General features: G+C 34.6%; 4 protein-coding genes across 12 annotated transcripts; 1 reads left to right on the top strand and 3 right to left on the bottom strand.

The window, feature by feature from the left end:
* Window positions 1-312: 312 nt before the first annotated feature.
* On the bottom strand, window positions 313-3,289 carry LOC110601096 (probable methyltransferase At1g29790). Its single transcript, XM_021738107.2, has 2 exons — window positions 1,937-3,289; window positions 313-639 (listed from the first exon to the last, which is right to left on the bottom strand). Exon 1 carries the CDS (start codon window positions 3,077-3,079, stop codon window positions 1,958-1,960), a length of 1,122 nt encoding a protein of 373 aa, XP_021593799.1. The 5' UTR covers window positions 3,080-3,289; the 3' UTR covers window positions 313-639; window positions 1,937-1,957.
* A 773-nt stretch (window positions 3,290-4,062) lies between these two features.
* On the bottom strand, window positions 4,063-12,475 carry LOC110601137. Of its 7 annotated transcripts, none has more exons than XM_021738164.2 (10): window positions 12,055-12,475; window positions 10,717-10,760; window positions 10,321-10,435; window positions 10,090-10,219; window positions 8,411-9,048; window positions 7,456-7,729; window positions 7,100-7,379; window positions 6,457-6,621; window positions 4,924-5,388; window positions 4,063-4,635 (listed from the first exon to the last, which is right to left on the bottom strand). In XM_021738164.2, the coding sequence occupies exons 1-10, from the start codon at window positions 12,266-12,268 to the stop codon at window positions 4,342-4,344; spliced, it is 2,619 nt and encodes an 872-aa protein (XP_021593856.1). In that variant the 5' UTR covers window positions 12,269-12,475; the 3' UTR covers window positions 4,063-4,341. The 7 variants fall into 7 exon arrangements, with proteins under 7 accessions (XP_021593856.1, XP_021593857.1, XP_021593854.1 ...); XM_021738165.2 differs by having other exon boundaries at window positions 4,063-4,638; window positions 6,457-6,618; XM_021738162.2 differs by having other exon boundaries at window positions 4,063-4,638; window positions 12,055-12,474.
* Window positions 12,476-17,070: 4,595 nt separating this feature from the next.
* On the top strand, window positions 17,071-19,883 carry LOC110602423 (PLASMODESMATA CALLOSE-BINDING PROTEIN 3). 2 transcript variants are annotated; one of them, XM_021739942.2, is made up of 4 exons: window positions 17,071-17,418; window positions 17,891-18,412; window positions 19,084-19,126; window positions 19,214-19,883. In XM_021739942.2, exons 1-4 carry the CDS (start codon window positions 17,358-17,360, stop codon window positions 19,437-19,439), a joined length of 852 nt encoding a protein of 283 aa, XP_021595634.1. In that variant the 5' UTR covers window positions 17,071-17,357; the 3' UTR covers window positions 19,440-19,883. The 2 variants fall into 2 exon arrangements, with proteins under 2 accessions (XP_021595634.1, XP_043807380.1); XM_043951445.1 differs by having other exon boundaries at window positions 17,071-18,412.
* A 197-nt stretch (window positions 19,884-20,080) lies between these two features.
* Window positions 20,081-22,200, bottom strand: LOC110602425 (cold-regulated 413 inner membrane protein 1, chloroplastic). 2 transcript variants are annotated; one of them, XM_021739947.2, is made up of 6 exons: window positions 21,777-22,200; window positions 21,520-21,675; window positions 21,354-21,449; window positions 21,206-21,270; window positions 20,546-20,615; window positions 20,081-20,449 (listed from the first exon to the last, which is right to left on the bottom strand). In XM_021739947.2, exons 1-6 carry the CDS (start codon window positions 21,914-21,916, stop codon window positions 20,278-20,280), a joined length of 699 nt encoding a protein of 232 aa, XP_021595639.1. In that variant the 5' UTR covers window positions 21,917-22,200; the 3' UTR covers window positions 20,081-20,277. The 2 variants fall into 2 exon arrangements, with proteins under 2 accessions (XP_021595639.1, XP_021595640.1); XM_021739948.2 differs by having other exon boundaries at window positions 21,556-21,675; window positions 21,777-22,183.
* Between the last annotated feature and the right edge of the window lie 33 nt (window positions 22,201-22,233).

Here is a 22,233-nt window from a genome sequence, read left to right as displayed (position 1 = left end):
TCCCCTGTATGCATAACAGACCTACTTGACCGGCCTGAGGCTCTCCATGATGAGATCTGAAAACAGCGACCATTTGCCCCTCCCTCATCCAACCATATTTTCTTTTTTGGAGGGATCCCTAACCAGGTAAGATATTCTTCAACCAAGTTGCTTTCTTGGACCAATAAGCAATTATTGCGGCACTAAGGGGGCAGTTTCAGGACCCTCCACTTTCTTAGCAGCTTTCCAGCATGCAAGAATTCGCGCTTTTTTTTTTTTTTTTTCGTTACTTTTAGGTTCACAGGCACGTCGAACATCATTTCAATTACTTTGTTGGCCAACAGAAAAGAAAAGTATGCTTCTTCTGCTGATTTATTTTTACACAGTTAACGCAATAACATGCTTATGAATCAAAAACCAATAAAAATCAATCATTGTGTTCTGCCTACAACCTTCTTAAAACTTGATTTTACCCTGTCTGCTGCACCTATCATTATTTTTACCTCATCCTATAATCTTTATGGCCAATTTTGTGGCAATAAATACGTCGCTTCATTGCTGAGGTGGACGCTTGCATCTTTTGACTTTAGAACCATCTAAAATTTGAACAGGATAGCTTGCGCTTTTGCTCGCCAAGCTGGAGAGATCTGATAATGGTACCTGACAAGAACAGAGGAAATTGTACCCATTTAACTCTGAAATCTGAGTTGTAAGTTTACAAAGAAATCAGCAGCTCAGAAAATCTAACAGAACAAAATTCCAATGGGTAAATCAAGCAACCGAACAAAATGGTGTATTTGTTGCCAAAATTGTTTTATAATTATTGTTGATCAGTGATTGCACAAGTTCTGAAGAATCCGGAATCTGTGCAAGCAGAAGAATAATACAAATGAAAAGGCATCTATTTCTCTATTCATGCACAAAAGAAATACTCACATGTTTTTCATTCCCAGATGGCATTCACAGAGCAATAGTTAATCTCCATAATAATCCTTCACCCCCAAGAAAATAAAATCAACAGTGGAAATCTACAATGTAACTTTAACCACAAGGACAATTTATTTTTAGGAAATGGCATTATATTGAAAAGTTCATCACATGTTAGGATGCAGTGAAAAATGTGGAGACTGTACTTGAACACAGCATTTAGGCTCAATTGTTACTATGTAGCCTCCTCATTTGATATATTTCAGGGAAAAATATAGTGAAATAGATAAAAAAAAAAAAAAGGTTTCTCAGTGCAATTGCCAAACGAGCAGTTCTCGATCATAATAATAATAAAAAAAAAAAGAATCAAACTGTTGAAATTCGCTTTTCAGTTCAATTTTATACTCATTCAGTTCATCTAAAGTACAATTCCATTTTTTCAAACAGAACCGACCCATAAGGTTCACAAATTCACAATTTTGGATTAAAGTAATGAAACCCTTCAGTGAACAAGAAAATTCATAAACAGCATACAGATTTAAATTACAAATGTTAAATAGAGTCAAAGGGTCTACAATAATCATTCCATAAAGCATCTTTCAGGTTTTAGATCTGTGAAATATGTGCCTGGCCATGATTTTCAACACTAATTACCCTTACTGTGTCATTTATCTAAGGATGCGTGATATTAACAAAGGATAAAGAATCACTAAAACAAAGAAGAACACGCTAAGAAAAATGCCAGTGGTCCCTGATTGGAATAGCTACACAGTAAACTACACCCTCTAGGTAAGAAAAGAATCTCATGGTGTAATTAATCAAACAAAGTTTTGGAATTTTATTCATTGATAACACTTCAACTAATACATAAATGTCATTCACATTAGTATACTCATTTCCAGCTTTGATAAGATCAGATCATAAATGGAATAATAACCATGAACTATGTCATCAAGTTGAACAGAGCTAAATTCATATGCATACATGCTAAAAATAGAAAATCTACCAGTAAGGGTGAGAATCAAGTTACCTGTTATCCAACACCTGACTCTCATCTTGATACAGGCTTCTGCAGAAGAGCAGTCAAGTAAACCTCCCCATTCTTCAACCCACTTGAATCAGTCTTATTGCCCACTGCCCACTTCACCTTCTTGTAACCCAATTTCCCAATCAAAGGCCCATAAATCTTATCAAGATCCACCTTTTTACTGAAGAAATGATCCAACCAGAAGTACCCACCACCTCTCAGCACCCTATCCACATCATAGAACAAAAACTCCATCATCTTCAATGGTATCCACCTGTTTATTGCATGTCCACACCTCACCAGATCCACCACCCCGTCAAACACCGGCAACCGCTGTTGTAATGGCACGTGAAGTGGCACCAAACCTCTGATTGCCGCGACTTCATTATTAGGCGCATTGAAATTCATTGTGGTAGTGATTACAGTCACATTGTATTGCTTCATTCTTGCTGCGAAAGTACCAGTACCGCCTCCGATGTCAATACCGAGTCTGATCAAAGAACTAGCTGATTTTGCTACTTGTAGCAGCTGCGGAATTGGGAGATCTAACTCTGTTTTATAAGTCATAAACCTTGAGATCTCAGCGCTCATATCAAAACCAGTATTTGGGCTTTGTTTAGCAAGACAAGAAAAGGATTTGCAAGAATATTGAGCCCATATTACATTAGAGTCGATAAATGAGGAAGGGAAAGGGTTACGTGGAAGAGAAGAAGGGGGTTTTGATGGGGTTTTGGAGAAGCATCGGCGACGGGGGAGAGGATGGCAACCGCGGAGGATTAAAGACTCAGCAAGATCAGAGTCAAGAGGGCAAAGAGAGTAAGGAGTGTAGCTCATGTACTTGTGGAGAAGGTCAGGGTGGTTGTGACAGGAAGAGGCTATGGGGGATAGCTGAGAATAGAGGAGGAGATCTGAAGGGATGGTGGGTTTGGATTGAGAAGTGGTGGAAGGAGAGGGTTGGTGGCGCGTGAGGTGGTTGATAGTGGCGCGTATGGCTTGCAATTGGTGGAGAAGATGGTCAGGGACTTGTAAAGGAGCTGGGGGTTTGGGGGATTGAAGAGTGGGAGCGGAGAGGTGGTAGAGGGAAAGGATGTTGGTGGCCACCATGGCTAGGAGGAGCAGCAGGTTCAAGCCCATGGTGAAACCCATCTGCTTGGCTCTTGGATTTTGGCAGTAGAAGAATTCTCGGCTTTTTGAAGCTTTGATCTTTGTGCTTTTTAAGCTCAACCACAGTGTTTAGTTAGCGTTGAGCAGAGAGTAACCAGTGAAGTAGTGAGATAATTAGCCTTCATGGTTTTGATTTCCTGTGGTCATGGAGTTTTTCTAGATTTGTACTCGACCATTTATTGCCGTCCAATTATGATCACGCGGGTCCTGAGAAATCTGATAAAAGCAGATGGGAGCATGGCAGTTGTTTTCTTCATAACCGCTATATATTTAAATAAACTACAATGAAGTCCCTGAATAAAATTTATTTATCAGTATGGAACTATTCTTTGAAAAAATTCTTATACAATTTTGTATTTGTAAAACAATTTTACTTAAAAATTAAATTTTTTAGTTTAAACAATAGAATAAAATAATTTAATTAACTTAAATATTTTCAAAACTGTTAATTTAATATTTATAATTTTATATAATCAATAAAAAGAACCTTAACTATATTTATCATAATATAAACTGCTCTGCTATTCTAAAAAAACTAAATAAATAATTTTCCAAATATTAAACATTTGAACAATATCTTTTGTATTCGGGCATCTATAGTGAAGATTACTAAAATTCATTGGTTTTGCCAATTTAAACTTTATTAATTTTATTAATTTAAAATATTTACTAATTAATCATTCTATCAATTTTAAATTAATTAATAATTTTTTTAATTTATTAAAATTAAATAATAAAATATTTAATAATTAAAATTAATAAATAAATTAACTAATAAACTTTTTTAAAAAATTAAAAACATTTTTTAATATATTTTTCAAAATTAAAAAATCAACTTTCATTGTTTTCCATTTCTGGGAACAAAACGTCAACAACCCTTCGGTCAACAGATGGCATGAAGCAGATAAAACCAGTCGGCAAAATCCAGCAAAGACAAGATTTCTTGTACAAGATCACATGGTTATAAAATCAGAGTAAAAGAGTGAGGCAACTTTCATTATAATGCGGATAATAGCACAAAGAAGTAAAACGGAGTCCACTAACCAAAATTAGCACACTTGTTCCTAGGTTAACCACATGATAATTATCTAAAATACAACCTCATGGCACAGGGCCGTAGTCAGTCAGGGATCTTTTTAGACCCGCCGATAATCATCAGCAGGTCATTCAATCACAGGAATGCCTAAGATTGGCCCCATTTCGAACTCACTACAAGACCCTGAAAAACCAGGAGGTAATGAGATTTAGTAGCTGTTTTGCCACAACTGTTGAGCCTGCTTTAGTGATTGGCCCTGAGAACCGCCAAGGGAACCATCCCTAGAGTTTTGTTGCTGCTGCTGCTGTTCCAGTGATATTCCTGTTTGGGAATGATAATAATTTGGGTATCCATGAGCCCCAAAATGCTGTGAAAGCTGTTGACCTTGCCGAAACCCACCAGGTTGCTGATTCTGTCCCTGGAAGCTGTAATATGTGCTAGCAGGGACAGCAGACATTGTCCGTGAACCAGGCCCATGAACCCACATGGCTGAATTCTCATTCTGCTGAACCAAAAAAAGTTTAACCATTTGAGTTTCCCATAAGAAAAGTAGTCCACAAGATTCACCAGCACTAGAAACAATTAGGGGGTTACTTGTTCCAAGCATGTATGCATATGAAAAATCATATTCATTGCTAAAAAAGAATTGAACAAATGAAAAATCATACTAATTACTCAAAAAGAATTGAACTTAACATATATTGGAATCAAACAGGAATTTTCACTACACAAATAGAAAAAGATTGGTTCATGGTTATGAGATATTCTCAATTCTCAGTTGGTACATTACCTGTTGAAGAGAAATCAAATGGCTGCCATCCTTGTACTGAGAACTTAATACGTCATCATATCCAATGGTTGTGCCTCCAGGTGCAGTGGGCGCATTCAGAGGAAAGTTCCCTGCAGGAAGGCTTGTCGAACTCCCAAACCCATATGCAGAAGCAACAGCAGCAGATTGAGGCAAGCTGCTTACAGAAACACTATTCTTGTATTGTGGGAGCACTGCAGCCAGGGACTGATGATATGTGCTATTACCGGCAAATGTCTGCTGGAAAGCAGATGGCATATATGTGTAGCTCTGTGGCAAAAATGGATAGCCAATCATGTTTGTAAAAGGTCCCAATGGAAGGGTAGGTTGTGAATAAGGATGCACAGCAAGGTGTTGTGGAAGAGTAGGTCCTGTGGCAACACTAGCACCAGGTAGTGTCTGAGGAGTTGGCTGAGTTGTAGAAATACTACCCGCTCTCAGAGCCTGCTACATATAGAAGATAAATTAGCTGAAGACAACAGCATAATACTCCTAAAAGGTTTAATTAGGTTTCATCATCTAGTCCCAGATATTATTTCCAGAAAACTCAACTAAGTAAGAAAATTGGATAATGCATATACAAATCATGGATGTTATCATTATAAAACTCCAACTTATTCATTTACATCATTTAATAGACGTGCACATAAGCAGAAACTATAGAGATCTCACAATATCAATGGTCCAGTATGCTATGATAATCAAAATACAGGCATCTGACTCCAGATAAGAATACATAATATAATGGCCATAGTGCCCGTGCGCAAGAACTAGAACTATTATTATCATTTTAAGCACTGAAAAAAGACAAATAAATATCCACCAACAATAAGTTAGCAAAATGGTAAAATTTCAGGTGTCCTGTGTAGAGATAATATGCTCCAACTGAAGCCAGAAACAGGAATATCTCAGACTCGGAAACCAAAAAGGAAGAAGCAGTGCTTACCAAGTTATACAAAATGAAAAACTGTCAAAGCACCTTTTTCATTCAAACAAATTGCAGTTAATTGAAGTATTGCACAAATATGTACAGAATAAATCATACAAGCAGGCAATAAGTGAAAAGAGCCAGGACCACTGATCCCTTAAAAGCTAAAGAAAGCTCCAGCAATGTAGAAATGAGAAAATATAATCTAAGATTCTTCAGCAATGTGCAGAAAGGCCAGAAACTGCTGTCATTGAGAACCATTATGAGCATCATAACATAAGGAATGATATCAAGTCAGAAAGTTTTGATTTGGGCTGAAAGACAAAAATGACTGCCTTCTTATGATACAAGTTGAGACATTGTCAGATGTCGGGAAATTGTATCATAGCCACTAAAAAGAGCAATGCTAAGATTTCCAAATTCCAATATGCATCTGATTAGGCAATAGTGTTTCTTATTTCTCTGAAATTGACTTTTCTCTTTAAGTAGAAATTACAAACACCAACTTCTTAATTGCAAACAAATAAATATCTTCCGCAAATAATGAATTTCAAGAAAGTTTGATAACGATAACATGACATATGTACCTCTGAGACGGAAATGCTTGGACCACTAATGGAAGAAGCTGTATTGCTGTATTTGGTGGGCATTGATTGCGTCACAGGGAAAGGTGAATATGGAAGATCAGGCTCCCTCCCAGGTTGAACAGTTGAAGCCAACAAAGTGCTTGGCAATGAATTTGTGTATGCCTGCTGTAATGACATTGACAAGAATATTTAAGCAAGGAATTCAGCCAACTCAATGTTTTTAGTTCAATCTTCTAAATCCAGTTTTAATGACAAAGCACGCAGTCATGCATATATGCATATGTAATAAAGGCACACATGCACACATTCAAGATGAAACTGCAGTTGAAGGACAAAAAAAAAAAACTCCAGTATAAAAATGGCAAAGATACTGCTCATATTATATTTCCCAATAATGTCATCTAAGCATTTTCTTTTTCAAATTTTTACCACGACACAGCTCAAGTTAAAATTCCTTCGATATAGAACTTTTTAACAAAATGATTAGGCCGTTCAGAATCCTATGTCCAAGCTATAAAACCAATTCATTCTTTTAATAAAAAAGATTGCCTCAGCCAATCCTAGCACATAAAAAAAAATTCACATTTAACTCAGCAACAATAATTTTGCATATTTGACTGGAACATATGTAGTTCGCATATACCATTACACTCGAGAAAGGAGCAAAATTCTGCATCTGAGAGCTTGTCTGCGGGTTACTAAATACAGCATTCGACTGTTGAGAGTCCTCGTAATTATATCCAGTTGCAGATGAAGGAAATGTGTATTGATTCACCTGAGCTGCTTCAGGGGGCTCCTCCTTCAACACCTCTGCTTGTGGAACTGAAGCAGAATCATAGTTGCCAGCATTCACACCAGCTCTATGCATTAAATTTTCATCTGCAGTATTTCTTAGATGCTCATCTCCATAATACTCGGAATTTCTGCATGAAGAATACATTGTAATTAGGTTTTTTTTTAAAATTACACAAAACAAAGGATACCATAAGAAAAAAATACCTAGTATCTGGGTGCACAGCTGATGAGGCATCCACAACTTCAGAAGTCTCTTCCGGGTTATTTTTCAAAGGCCCTGATGCAAATGGCCCAGAAAAAGCAGAACTAATGCCAGATCGAAAACTACCAAAGCTCAAGTGTGAACAGTTTTGCGCATGAACTTGCAGGTGATTTGGAATTATAACTGACGGATTATCCTCCTCAGGAGGTAATCCTTGATCACTCTGCAAACTTAGTTGATGTAAGTTTGCAGCCACTGATGAAGCACCATCTTCAGCTGAAATAGAACAACATAAAAGGTAAATGACAAATATTGTTGATAACTCATTAACAAGGATAATGACCCATGTGGATAAATGGACTAATAAAGTATCATAAACAGTATAATATTAGTATAAATATGGGGAAGGATTCTTGACACAAATCAATAATTCATTCAACAGATGATGGTGGGGAAAGAGCAGAAATAGCTTTGACAGAGCCCAGAGGGAGAAAGAGGATGGAGCAACAACTCAGAAGCTCCCCAGTCCCCAGACTACACTTATTCACATCATATTCTGGGGTGAAGGACCTCCAAGCAGACGTGGATACAAATTAGAAACAACAAAAATACAAGAATTTGCTATAAGGAGTCAAATTATTTGAATGGAACTATAGAGTGGAAAGAAGCTACAATCAAACTTCCACGGTAAGTCTTACTTACTGCCTTTCATCATTGAGTACGTGGACAAAAAAAAAGGGTGCATGAACAATTAGTTCCCCATTTGACTAATTATCAGAAATCAAAGAAATCTTTCAACAGTAAGACAACCCCCTGCCACTATCACTGATGTCCACATGCAAAACTTATGAGAAAAACTGACATACTGTAGAAATAATAATAATAATAATAACAATAATTATAATAATATTATTCCCTTTTTTTTTTTGGAAAAATCAAATAATGCATCATGCTCACCTTCATGCTCAAAAGCATGCCTAGGAGGCTGGTAGGAACTCACATTCCCATACAAATTATTATCAAAAATAGATGAACCTACAGAGCCATCTTCCTGTATATTTCTACTGGATACAGAAGCAGGTCCAACATGGTCTCCATTAAGAGTTTCAACATGACCATCTTCTGCTGGCTGAACATCATCTAACTCAGATTTCATATGTTGATTAACTCTATCCAAAGGAAAGTTAGATTGATCAGCATACACTTCAGAATCTTCAGGTGCCTCTAAAATAGAGGGCATAGTGGAAGCTGAGGGCTCCTGAATAGACGGCCATTCATCGTCAGGATGAACATGTTGGCTTGCACTAAGTTCTGGCTCCGAATTTATTTCTGACATATTGGCAGCATGATTTTCCGGAAAATCATTATTTGATGCTGCTAAAGGAGGCGCAGAAGCGTGGTGATGATTAACACAGTGATGGGGTGGCATAGCAGATGCCCTGTTATGCGGTCTCCCCATCTTCACAATGTCAGCCATCGATACTTGACCCGGAACCCCTAACCAGGGAGATTGAAATCCAGGAGGTTGTAATGGCAGAGACACTCCATCATCCACACCTACAGTTGACATTTTATTTTCTGTGGCCACAGAATCACTGCAAGAAATATATGACATGAGAAACAATAAATTCCACATAACAGACAGACTAACATTGTTGAATATGATGAAGCCACACAAGTTACAATGTTAATATGTTGAAGCCATATAACTTGTATTTATTGCACATGTACTTATAGACTATCCCAAGACGGGATAACCACTATATGAAATTCACTGTCTAAAGGATTTAAAACAACTTCAACATTGACAGGAACAATTTTGTAAAATTTCTTCATCATCAACAAAACAAGGTGACACATCTATGCACATAAATGTCCATGATGAATGTCAAAGTTTCAAGTTAAAGAGAAAAAATCTGGATCATTGAAAGCCCATATGAAGAACTTCTCAAGTGAACAAAGAAGCACTCATATCTAATGAACAACTCAGGTAGACAGTTTGTTACCATGTCCTAATTCTAGAAAGGCTCAAGCACTTCTTCCCATTGCCGCATTCAAGGTCCAAATGATACAAAGCTTAAATGCTTAGCAACTGAGACCAACCAATCTCTGTTTGGATAAACTTTTATAGAACATAAAGACTTCCATGTGGAGTATGGAACACAATTTATTTCACAAGATTACACCATCTTTAGGAATGTTCTTTGTATCTACCAAAAGATGAAAGCTAAATTTGACATGCAGCGAGAATGATAGAGCAGATAGTTTCCACATATCTACATCCCCAAGAAAGACTACTGACAAAAATCTATTGCCACCTAAGCAAATAATGCAGATTAGTGCTTTTTCAAAGCACATAACCACAAGCCAGTAAAAGTCAGGATAGCATTTTGATATAGCACCAGGCTATCAACAGTTTGTTTTAGATCATCATTACTGAAGTGAGTCATAAATATTATGAATTGTATCAATTGCATGAGATGTCTTTAAGTATGGACAATTATGAAAACACAAACATTAGTCATCACACTATTTTTTATTTCTTAGTGTTTCAAATACAGATCATGGTTCCATTTCAACTACCAAATCAATAAAACATAAGGAAGTCATCAGCATCAAACTTTAGCAGGGGTCACCTGAGAAATGCTTGTGGTCCCCAACTAGTGTTATTTCCTGCAATACTGAATCCAGAAGATTGAGAACCAGTATAAGCATGTGTTCCATTCTCCTTCTTGGGTGCAGGTTTGGCATGTGAAACACCAGTCTCTGGATAAAAATGGAAAAAGGTTATTGAAGCACAAAAGGAAATCCCTGACTTGGTAATCTAAATTTCTCAACATTCATTCAATTGCTGACTTAATAAATACCACTGGAGCTAAACTGTGCCGAATTACCACGTCCATAACGGTCTGCACCACCTCTGCCACCACGATGTGTTGTGTTATTAGCACCACGCGCCCTTGGATCAGTCGTCTCCTTATTCTGAATCAACAACAGAAAGATAAGTAAAAACACATTGAAAAAAAGGAAAGAAAGGAAAAGAAAAGAAACATCGCAACTGCAACTGAGAATCAAAAGATAATATAGAAATGGTATAACACGCTAGTTTTTCTCACACTGACGGCTCAAAAGAAGAAAGAGAACAGGTCAGAACAGTAGGAAAGGGGTCATAAGCATTGCAATAAATTTTACCATATGCACTGAACAGACTCAATTTTAGGAGAATATATAGAAATATATCCACATATTATGTATATACTCACCTCTTTTTTCTTTTCTCGTTTGCTCTTGACCTCATGGAAAGGATCTGCAGCACAAAAAATCTTCAAGTTAAAAATACATCTGAATGGAAGATAATAGATGAAATGAAACTTACAGGAAAAATCCCACACTTGTATTAAGATAGGTAAGGAAAAACTGTTGATAAGCATCTGAATGATAACACTTAATAGACAACTAAATACTACAACACTGTAAATATTACATTCAAATGAAAACAACTGATGCTCACAGGATCAATAGAAACCAAAAAAGAATTGGTTGACAAGCAACATTAGACATTATTTGCAGCTTGAAGAGATTTCTTCACAAAAAGGAAAAGCCCTTTTCATCTTCTGCTTCAAAAGGTGAATGGTGGTGGGACTCAATGGACTACCTCCTCCAAAGCCACCAAACACTGAGTAATATTGTAAAGTACATTTAGAAGGTTGAAGAATGAGAAGTTTCCTGTAAATGTTATTATCGACTTAGTAGGATAAACTATCTACTTTGTTAACTTAATTTCCATTAAAATTGATGAACAATATGAACACACATCCCCATGCATGTACAACATATATACATGTACTCACACACACACAAACACACTTGTTAGCATGTCTACAAAAGGGTAGCCACGCGACACGTTAAATTGGTGGCCTAAGTTTTCATTTATTAAGAAAGCCAATCCCTTTACATATGTTGTTCAAAAATTATAAGATTTAGAAATGTTACCCTATGTTTAGCAAGAACTTCCACCACAGTGCTTATATTATCACGTCTGTGCAGTATCACGCAACTGGATTAAAACTTATCGAACTGTGCAAGGAACTCTTATTATAGGACATCAAAGCATAAGGCTAAAAGAATAGCTAGATATTCAGGAAAATTCTTACAAGCATATAGTCAGTGGACGAACACCACACAGTAGAACACAATTCAAACTGAAACTTCACCACGCAGTTCAATCGAATAGGAAAGATGCAAAGTTTTCATAGTTTTACTACTGTATAAATAGAACACACAAGCACCGCCTGAATCCACAGGTAAATTTTAGAGAAAAAAGAATATCAAAGACATGCAGTTCCAGCTTTGGCGGCTCAAGAAAAATAAACAGAAGCATTAAAACTTCAAATTAAAATAATAAATTTGTGATCAAATTGAAACCCACAAAACAAAATTAACTCCCACTCCACTGAGCCTATGACTCACTCCACGGCAAGAAACTTATTTCTAAGCCAGTTTACCATAAGAGAAGGCAAATCCTTCGTCCCCCTCAACACGCGAACGGGGAAAATTTTTCCCATAAAACACACAGAAAATACAAAAAAATAAAAGAAAACCTTGAGAGAGGAGACGATTAACGGCCTCGTTAGGGTCCATATTACACTCTTTAAGCATGGCGTAGATCTCAGGTTCTGGACAGTTCACAATCTCCTTCAAGCTCTGCACCATCTTCCTCGACCCCGAAGGAATCCCCGAAATTCCACTATCACCCTTGCCATTATTATTGGTATTATTGATGGCTGCTGCTGCTGCTCCTCCTCTGCCACTCATTCTCTCCCCCTACCTCTCTGTGCCTCTATCAGATCTGAGAATAACGACGTCGTTCGCTGGACACAGTCTCTCAGTCTCTCTCTCTCTACGCCGCGACGGAGGTAAAGAAGAAGAAGAAGAAGAAGATATGTGAGCTCGCTTCTCTGCTTTTAGCACCGAAAAAAACCCTCTTTCTCTCTCTTTCTTTTTTCCCCTGCGTGTGTGGATTTTTTTGCTTTATATATGTAAAATATAATAACACAATTTCGAAGCTAATTTTTTACTAAAATTTCATTGAAAAATCAAATTTTCTAATTCTATAATTCAATAATATATATATATATATATATATATATATATATATATATTAAAGTGGAAAGAGGATAATTGATATTTTCATTATTAAATTAATTTTTAAATTTTTATATTTTATTTTAAATCAGAATCAATAAAATAAAATTTAAAATCTCATCTATTTATTCAAATACATCTATCAGACTAAGTTGTTGAGTTTTTATAAATTTAAAAGCTTTAATTTTATTTATTTTAATAATAAAAATTTTAATTTAATTAATTATAAGAAATTAATATATATTAAATAGAATGAAAATATAACAAAAATTTAAAAAAAAATAGAAGGCAAAAGTTTATTTCATAATATAATTCTATTATAATTTGAAAATAATTTTAAATTTCATTAATATAGGTACAATTTTAAATTACTTTTCATAATAAAAAGTATCATGCTAATTAAAAAAATATAACATCTTAATTTCTATTAAATTAGTAGTAAAACTAGGACCAAAATAATATATATGAATATATTTTTAAGATAAGAAAAACATAAAAATTGAATTTCTAAATTTTATTATAATATTGTAAAATACTAATTTGAGAATAAAATTTTATTATCATACTATAAAACATTAAAATTATTTAGTGGATAATAGAATATAAATAATTTATAAAAAAATGTTATTTAGCTATAATATATATTAATAATAAACTATAAACTTTTTTAGAATTTTATGTGAAATTATAATACAAAAATTTACATTTTTATCTTAATAAATTTTAATTTCATTAAACTAATAAGATGATCATAATACATCATATTATAATTTTTCTTTTACATAAACTAATGATATTACATTAGTATTATAATTTTGTATGAAACTATTCATTTTATAATAAGAATTTAAATAAATTCTTATAAAATTATGTATAATTTTAATTTATTTATAATATTTTTTAATTAAAAAAATAAATTGTTTTTTATAAACAAAGAGAATTTATATAAAAAATTAATAAAATTAAATTATTGTGAATATTATTGATTCTAAAAATAAGATATATATTTATGATAAACCCATAGTTGTGATTATTATTATTAATGAATATTAATATAAATGTACAAATTATATTAAAATAAGTGAATGATTTTATTTAATTTAGATATTAATTACTGTAAACTTTTCTTTATTCTTTATTATTTTTTCTCCTTAAAATAGGGAGAAAATACTAAGACAAATATAATTTTTTATTTAAATAAGAAAAATATTCTACTTTATTATTTATTATTGAGTATTACTAAGAATTAATGGTGTTGATAAGAGATTAGTAAGAAAATTTAAAATTTTTATATATAAAAATCTAATTTTTTTTTTGAAATGGGTAAAAATCTAATATTATATTTTTAATAAAAAATAAAAATTATTATCTATTCATAAAATAATTCAATTTTTAAAAGTATAGTAATCCGTTTTTATAATTGATTATAATAATTACATTTTATAATTAAACTGCTAACTGGTGGAAAAAAAAATTAAAAGATTATATTAACAATTAAAGCTAATATTTAAATATTTAATTAGAAACACTCGTAAATTTAATTTGGTTTTAAGTGTATTTAATAAATTTAAAAGGTTTCAAATTATATTCGCTTGATTTCTAATTTTTAATTAAAAAAAATACCTAACAAGTAAATATTAAAAAAATTAATAAATCATTTTACTAGCAAATTATTTTTTAGGATTAAAAATATGTTATTTTTCATTTTATTTAACAGAAAAAAAATTAAAAATTTAATTTTACACATTATAAAAAGATGTCAACTAAGTTTATTTTCTTAAAAAATAAAAATTAAATAATTTATTTTGATTAAAATATAAGAACTTAATAATAATTTATCCATCATTTTGCTTTTTTTTTTTTCTATTTTTCTAAATTAAAGAAATTATAAAATTTATTTTAAAAAAAATTTATAACACAACCGCTATATAAACCACTAATTATGGTATAAATCCCTCATTGATACAACAATGGTAGTATAAAATAATTTTTTGAAAAGATTAAACTAACCAAGCATGAACAAAACCAGAATCGTTTGCTTTCCTCCAATTACCACCATCTCCAGCACCAGCAACACCAACCAAAAAGAACCCAATTATTCCCACCACCACCAACATCACCATCGCCGCTGCCGCCAACAACAACAATTGGGCCAAGAAAAACCTTACTTGGAGGCTTAACTGGAACTCTCACTTTCAACCTCTAATTAAATCTCATCAGAATTGTGAGTCACTTCTTTTACCAAATCATATGCGATTATTTAGCATTTACAGTTGCAGACTCATTTCAGATTCCTCTGTAAAGGAGTTGTATATGAATTGGTAAACTGTTAAGCTTGTGCTTGGTGTGTTAGTTCATTTTTCCAGTGGCTTATGTTACTTCCTGCAATTCATTCATTTGCAATTTAACTTCTTATAGTGGTGCTTCAAGGATGGGGGAAATCACAAAAGCTGTCTCTTCATAAGTTCATATACTTGATATCTGGTATATCAAGTATGCAAATTTAGGGTTTTCTTCAATCTATTTTTGAGCTTCCTGATGGATCTGGAGTGATTGTGACCTTTGGGAAGTATTTCACAACAAATCAAATGGGCATAAATGAAACTGGGAAGTTAAATTCAAATGAGCATTTGTAATTGAACAAATGTGTGTATGCAGCTTGGACTGATGTTAACATATATCACACTGCAATATGAATCAAACAAGAAGGGATAGAGCTTCAAGCCTCTTCCTTGTAAATATTGTTGCAGTTATTAATTGTTCTAGTAATTAATAGTTGTTCAGATAGTGTTTTGATTAAATATTATTTTTAAAATTATTGCCGAACAGAGCATAACGATGACTGGAAAGATAACATATACAGGTTCCTGACAAGAAGCATCTGATTCTTGTGAGCTGAAAAGCATATGTTGACCAAAGGCGTCTACTTCTGCTGTCCTTTCCAACAGAGACTTCACTTGCTTCTATAAGAAATTGGAACTTGAAAGAGAATTTTTCAACTGGAAATGTCTTCAGAAGAAGCCAAAAATGAATCTATGTGGGAAGGTAAAAGCAGTTGAATCAGCTCTACCTTCTGAGATGTTAGCTTCAGGTGGACGTTGTGGTTTTTTTCAGACATAGTTTACAAGTGACAACATGCATACTTTAGTTAAAAATAAAATAAAAATTAGTACTTTGCTTGCTCCTTAATACTGTCCAGTAAATTATACCAATGGCAGAAGAAGCCTTCGGATTCTATGAACTCGTTAAGCAAAACAGCTTACTATTAAAATAGGTTATAAAATTTAATGAAAAGATTTTTAGTGTTTATTTGGAATAATGTGTGTACCAATTAAAGACAGACATGAATTTTACAATACTGGAGATAAAATTTTCAACTGAGATAGAAATTACGTTTACTTTTATTTCTAATGCATTTTTTCCCCAATTTGCATCCCCACATTCCTCCAGTATATCACTGGCAATCCCTCGTGATTGCGGCACGCACCCTTTTATTTGTTTCGGAGCCGTTTTGGCAGGGTGTACTAAACCCACTACGTACCACACTACCATGTGGTTCGCCTGAATGCCGAGGCTGGAATTGAGAAAATTTTTTGAACTAATGTTCGAGTGTCGGGTGCTCGGATGCTAAAATAATTTATGCCATATTTAAAAAAAAAAATCGAGTGAACTATAATAAAAAAGTACTCATACTAAAAAGACATTCTAACATTCCCTAAATTTAACAATTTTATGGTTCACAAAATAATAATTTTTTTAGGGTTGGTAGCCGTCCTCTTAATAATATTTCTTTTTCAAAGATATAGACGCATTGGACTTACTATTATACTCAATAAACGTATTTCCAATTTTAATTTTAAATTCAGTACATAATTTGGGAATGGTTATATGCAAATTACAATGAAATTAGAAAATGGGGGAGAAAGAAAAAGGGTTTCATGTGTTAGGTATATGCCTACATACATGAAGGATAACTAAAAAAGTTAGATTCGATCTCAAATGTCCAGCAATCTTTTGACAGGTTTATGCTAAATAAGGCAATATCCTGAACTTCAAGTATTCTTATATAAGGAATCCTTGTTTTTTCCTTGGACAAATTTTTTTTTTTTGAAATGGTGATTGAAATTGGAGATTAAAACTTGAGACCTCTTAGATTTAGCATCTATCATCAGACTAAATCTGTGAGTGCGGATAATCTATAATTCTAAACACGAAATCAATAAGTTAACAAAACCCAAATATTATATTAGGGTTTTTATTATTACAAATCACTGAGGTTTGCGTCCAACATTTGAAAAAAAAGGAAAAAAATTCGATCTTAGCCACCTTACCTTTAACTTTTGATTCAGTCCCATAAACAGTAGAAAGGGAATCACAAAAGGAGAAAAAGAAAATGCCAAACATCACCCTGAGTCCTTAAACTATTAATATAGCGTCAAAATCATTAGATTTAAATCCCCAACACATCAATCTTTAACCTTTTCCATCTCATTCACTTTTCCCCCTTCCTTTGCACCTTGTCTTGCTTGCAAAATTTAGCTACCAAGTGCCTCCTTTCTCAAGTTTTCTGATATTCCCAGGCTTCTCTCTTTCCGTCTCTCTATGATCCAAGAAAGCTTTGATTCTTCAAGTTTTATTTATATAACTTGTGCAAGAATGATATTTAAACTCTTCTTTGCATTAACTCCTCTTAGCTTCTCTATCATTGTTCTTGACAAGCAAGGAAAGTTCTAAAACATTTTAGAAGCAGCTTAGAGATATGGGTTCTGAAGTTGTTCAATATCTCATCATCTTCCTCTTCTATCTTTTCCTCATCTCAGGTGATTAATTTGCACTCACTTGTGAGTTTCAATTTCTTAGCTACATTTAGATAACATTGTAGGCACAGGTTCATCTAATAATACGACTATTCTATGTATAACTAGCATACAATAGTTGTATTATAATCATCAATCATGCTGAATTTCATATAGATATCATTATTAATCTAGTTACCTCATAGAAATTGATGAGTAACCAGCAGGAAGGAGAATGGCTAGTAGGCCTCCCACTTCAGGTGAATTAACATAGGGGAGAGAAAATTGCTACGAGTCCAATATTGGCCCCTTAACTTCACATGCATTGTGAACATTTGAACTCAATTTTCTGTCTTTCTGAAATGATCTTGTTTCGTTTTCTGCTGCAAGTATCATATAGAGCTGTTCATGAAATTTTCTTTAGTAATTCTGCAGCTCCTTTTCATCCTTTTAACACAAGAAAATATAAGCTTATCTTGCTTTTTGATTGCTTCAGGTTCAAGTGTTGCAGAAACGCCTCCTCTGGAAGCAATCCAGGAAAACAGAATCGCGGACCACCGAGAAAATCAAATACTTTTCTCGTCTCCAGTGTTCACCACTCAACTAGACACGATGGGGACGGTTCCCATTGTGAATCCAACAACTCCTGGTACAACAAGCCCAATTGTAAATCCGATAGATTCGCCTCCAGCACCAACTGCAGTCACGACGACCCCGCCAACAACCCCAGACACTACAACTCCGACCACCCCAGCCACTACAACTCCGACGTCATCAGGAGGGGCATGGTGTATTGCAAGTCCAACTGCTTCAGAAACTGCTTTACAGGTAGCTCTTGACTATGCTTGCGGTTATGGGGGTGCAGACTGTTCAGCAATTCAACCAGGTGGAAGTTGTTATAATCAAAACACTGTTCGGGACCATGCTTCTTATGCCTTCAATGATTACTACCAGAAGAATCCAATTCCTACCAGTTGTGTCTTCGGTGGAACTGCACAACTTAGCAGCACTGACCCAAGTAAGATATGACTTGTTAATGCATAATCATTTAATTCATCTTTGAGAACTAAGAGCATAATTTCTCAATCTTTAAGAAATTTGATAGAACCTACACTCACTGTTCTAAACTTCTGTTTGTTCTGTTTGTTTGCGGGAAAAAAACTTATATTTGAAAAATATTTTTTATGAAAAATATTTTTTATAAAAAATATTATCTGTAAAAAAAATTAATAAAATAGCTTAAAAATAAAATATATCAATAAATTTATACATAAATGTCTTAATAAAAATGTTAAGGTGTGGAAAATAATTTTCTTTTTACTTAAAATAATTAACTTTTCATTTGATCAGAAAAATATTTTCGTGGATTAAATTTTTATGAGTGCTGTAAATATCAAAAAGCGCAAAAAAATATTTTTCTGAAATATTTATGTGAAAGAAACAGAGGCTAAGTTCAAACAAAAAGAATTACTAGAATTCTATTAGATTGATTTTTTTTTTTTTTCATGTTTGAAATTAAAGAAATGCAATTCCTTCCAATCGAAAAAAAACACCCTTTAAAAGAAATAGTTATCATGCACGATTGTATGAAGAGTTCAATTGATTCTTTTCTTGCAAATAGTTTATTCCAAACAGGGTGATAATTATTTTCCTGTGAGATTTCCTGACTTTTGTATTTGCATATTACAGGTAATGGTAACTGTCACTATGCATCGGCCCATTCAACTCCCAGGTAATACTTCATTTTCATCTCCAATTTCATTCTTCTTTGCCAAAATGATGCTGATATGTAACTAATTAATATTTTTTGCAAATACAGCTCAAGTCCACCACCCCCAACCACTCCAACCACTCCAACCACTACAACCCCAACTCCGACTACGATGACACCACCAATAACAACCACACCTGGCGGACCAACAATCTATGGTGTAGCGGAACCAACAGGCTTGCCCAGCTCAGCCACCTCTGTTTCATTTAGTTTACTGCTCCTCTGTTCCACAACAGCTATTGTGGGATCACTTCTTGCAGCAAACAATTTCTAAGCATACGGAATTGAAGTTTATTGCTTGCCTAAATGAGATCGCAGTTTCCTTCTTGGTTGCCACCATTCTTCATCAATTTCTAAGCAGGCAGTGAGAATCAACATTGACGTTTTCTCAAGGCCTCATTCTCACCATAAAAATCCATTTGCTATACTACTCCTAATGTACGCATATTAGTTGATTAAGAAGCCCACAGAAAATGAAGAGGAGCATAGAACGTCTTAGGTTCTTGTACTTGTAGACAAGTTAGATTAGTTGCTCTCTCTTCAGTTTTAGCATAATAAAGTATTAGATAAAGCTTCTTTGGCCTTAGAACTACATAAACAGACAAGAATGGTGTCCTTGTTATTGGCTACCTCATGAATTTATTTATGAATGAGCATACCAAGTGCAACGTTCAAGTTTCAGAAAATAAAGATTAGAAGTGGACTTTATTAACCCAAAGGAGATAGAGGAGATTGAGCAGTTTGTCTGTTTGAACTGGCATTGACTACAATAAGCACAACCATGCATAAATGCTAGTATAAGAATTTCTCATCAAAGATCATTTCAGAATAGATGAAGATGAAAGGATTAGCTCCACATGTAGAAGGAACAAGAAGCATATTTCAAGATAGAGGAATCTGCTTGGGCCCCCAAGATAATTCAAAAGCAATAGTATACTGGTCATTAGCAATTATACCCGATTTATTAACACAGGTTTAAATTCTAGACATTTTATTGTTTATTTCAAAGAAAACATCTTCATAACATGAGAGTAAACGATCATAACTAATGATTATTCTCTTATTCTGCCATCCTTTTGTATGAGTTCAGTAATTGGCACACTACTGTCCTGCTAAGTTAAGATTAAGAACAAGAATGAGATGACAGTGATGCAAATGATGGCCAAGGTGGCAACAATTGAACCTTGCTCAAATGCTCCTTGCAAGTTGCCTATTCTTGAAAAATGCTGGAAAGCCAAATAGCCTGCAATCACCATGGCAATAATAGCACCTTCTTGTGTTCCCCTGTCGAGCCAAAGTGGCAAAAATGAATACAAGACAGTGGGAAAAAACAAAAAGAAAAAAAAACTTTGCTTCCCCTTTCATAACGCATCTAATTACCTCAGGTTCAATGCCTGATGGGGAGCCACAAGTACCAAAAGCAGTGCCACAAACGGCAACTCGAGTTCCCCTAAGAGCGACAAATGTCAATATCAGAATCGTTAGCAATTCCTCATCTCACAGTTAAGTATGAAAAGCACAAGAAAATTACAAAGACAACCTTGGGATTTCTGGAACAATCAGGGCCATGTTTAAAAACAGGGGTTACTTTTTGTATGTCAAGTTACTGACAACAACCTTCAAAAACAAGTGGATCGACCTAGAAGGCTCCAAATAGAGCTGCCATCCCTAAATTTTTCACAAAGCTGTGATGCTTCTTCCTACGATTGATGTTTACAAAAGTAGGCTTCCGCTGTTTCACTTATTATTGTAACCAAAATAATCCACACCGCCTTGAGTGCAAACTTGATTAATTAGTGGTAATTATGATAACCTATTCATTGGTAACAAGGTGCAGTACATTAACTAAATGCCTCTGTCAAAAGAGAAACTGATGGAGGATGAAAGAAAGTCCGTGCAAACGGATATACTTGAGTGAGATTGATGTCAATTTTATAAAGGTTGATATCGCTGGTATTTTCCAACTACCAAAAGCAGTATTTATTTACAAGCAATAGACAACAGAGCCCCAATCTAGGCCTTCCTGTACTTATAGCTCACCAGGAACAAAGAAGAAGAGGCGGAAAAGAAGTGCAACGAATGCCGTCCAAATGCCATAATCACCCCTGCAAACCAAATTCGTATGAGTTCACCAGCCCGCAAACGAACTGAATCCAAACAAAAACTCAACCACAAAAAAGGAGATTACTTAATCCAAGAAATGACGCTTGATGGTGCCTGCAGAGCTAATAAAGGAACAATAAAAGACTTATGGATTGCAGTACCGTTGGCAAACATCAGAACCCTGAAAATCGAAATTTATATACAAATTAAAAACTGAACTAAAAAAGAACCGAAAATCAATGTCTAATTACAGAATGTGCTTCATAAAGAAAGAGGGACGAACGAACGCAGAGGAGATGGTGGAGATCCACTGGAGGTTATGAGCAGGGATAGGCCCAGCGTAACAAACAGCACCAACTCCACCCCCTCGATGTTTCATCACCATATCATTTCCCTTAATCGAAACTCTGGCAGCCAAACACAGATTCAAATTCCAGGTTAGAAAATTCCGTTCCTTTTACAGAATTTCAGATCCTAATTAACTGACGAATCAGTTCAACCAACTCGCCTGAGAGGATTGAAGCTGAGAGAGGTCGAAATTCGTCGAGGTACTGCACAAGAGTGCTTGGACGGGTAACAACAGAGCTTCTTGTTGGTGATGTGAGGAGCGAAAGAATTTATTGCCGGCAATTGACAAAGACTCGCCATATCTCGCTTCTGGTTTAGTGCTAGTGTCAAATTGTCGTTTTTCTATGTTTGCCGGCCAAATAGAGCAGGAGGGAGAGAGTACTAGAAGTAAATACCAGCAAAGAGAAGCAACGATCGGAAAGAGTGAAAGAATCAGGTGTACAGTTACGTTTTGTGCTATTTGATAAGAGAAATGCCACGTGACGGGTAATAACCTTGAGGCAATAGCGTAAGGCCACGTGAGCAGTCGGTTCACGATTCCACATAACGGATCTGGCTAGTTAGAAGATTAGACGATGAATCAGCCGGCGCGTGCATGGAGACGTTCAATAGATAAA

The sequence above is a fragment of the Manihot esculenta genome, chromosome 15 (genome assembly GCF_001659605.2).
Source record: "Manihot esculenta cultivar AM560-2 chromosome 15, M.esculenta_v8, whole genome shotgun sequence".
NCBI lineage: Eukaryota > Viridiplantae > Streptophyta > Magnoliopsida > Malpighiales > Euphorbiaceae > Manihot > Manihot esculenta.
Note: the sequence above shows the minus strand (reverse complement) of the source record. Positions and strands in the feature narration are given on the sequence as shown.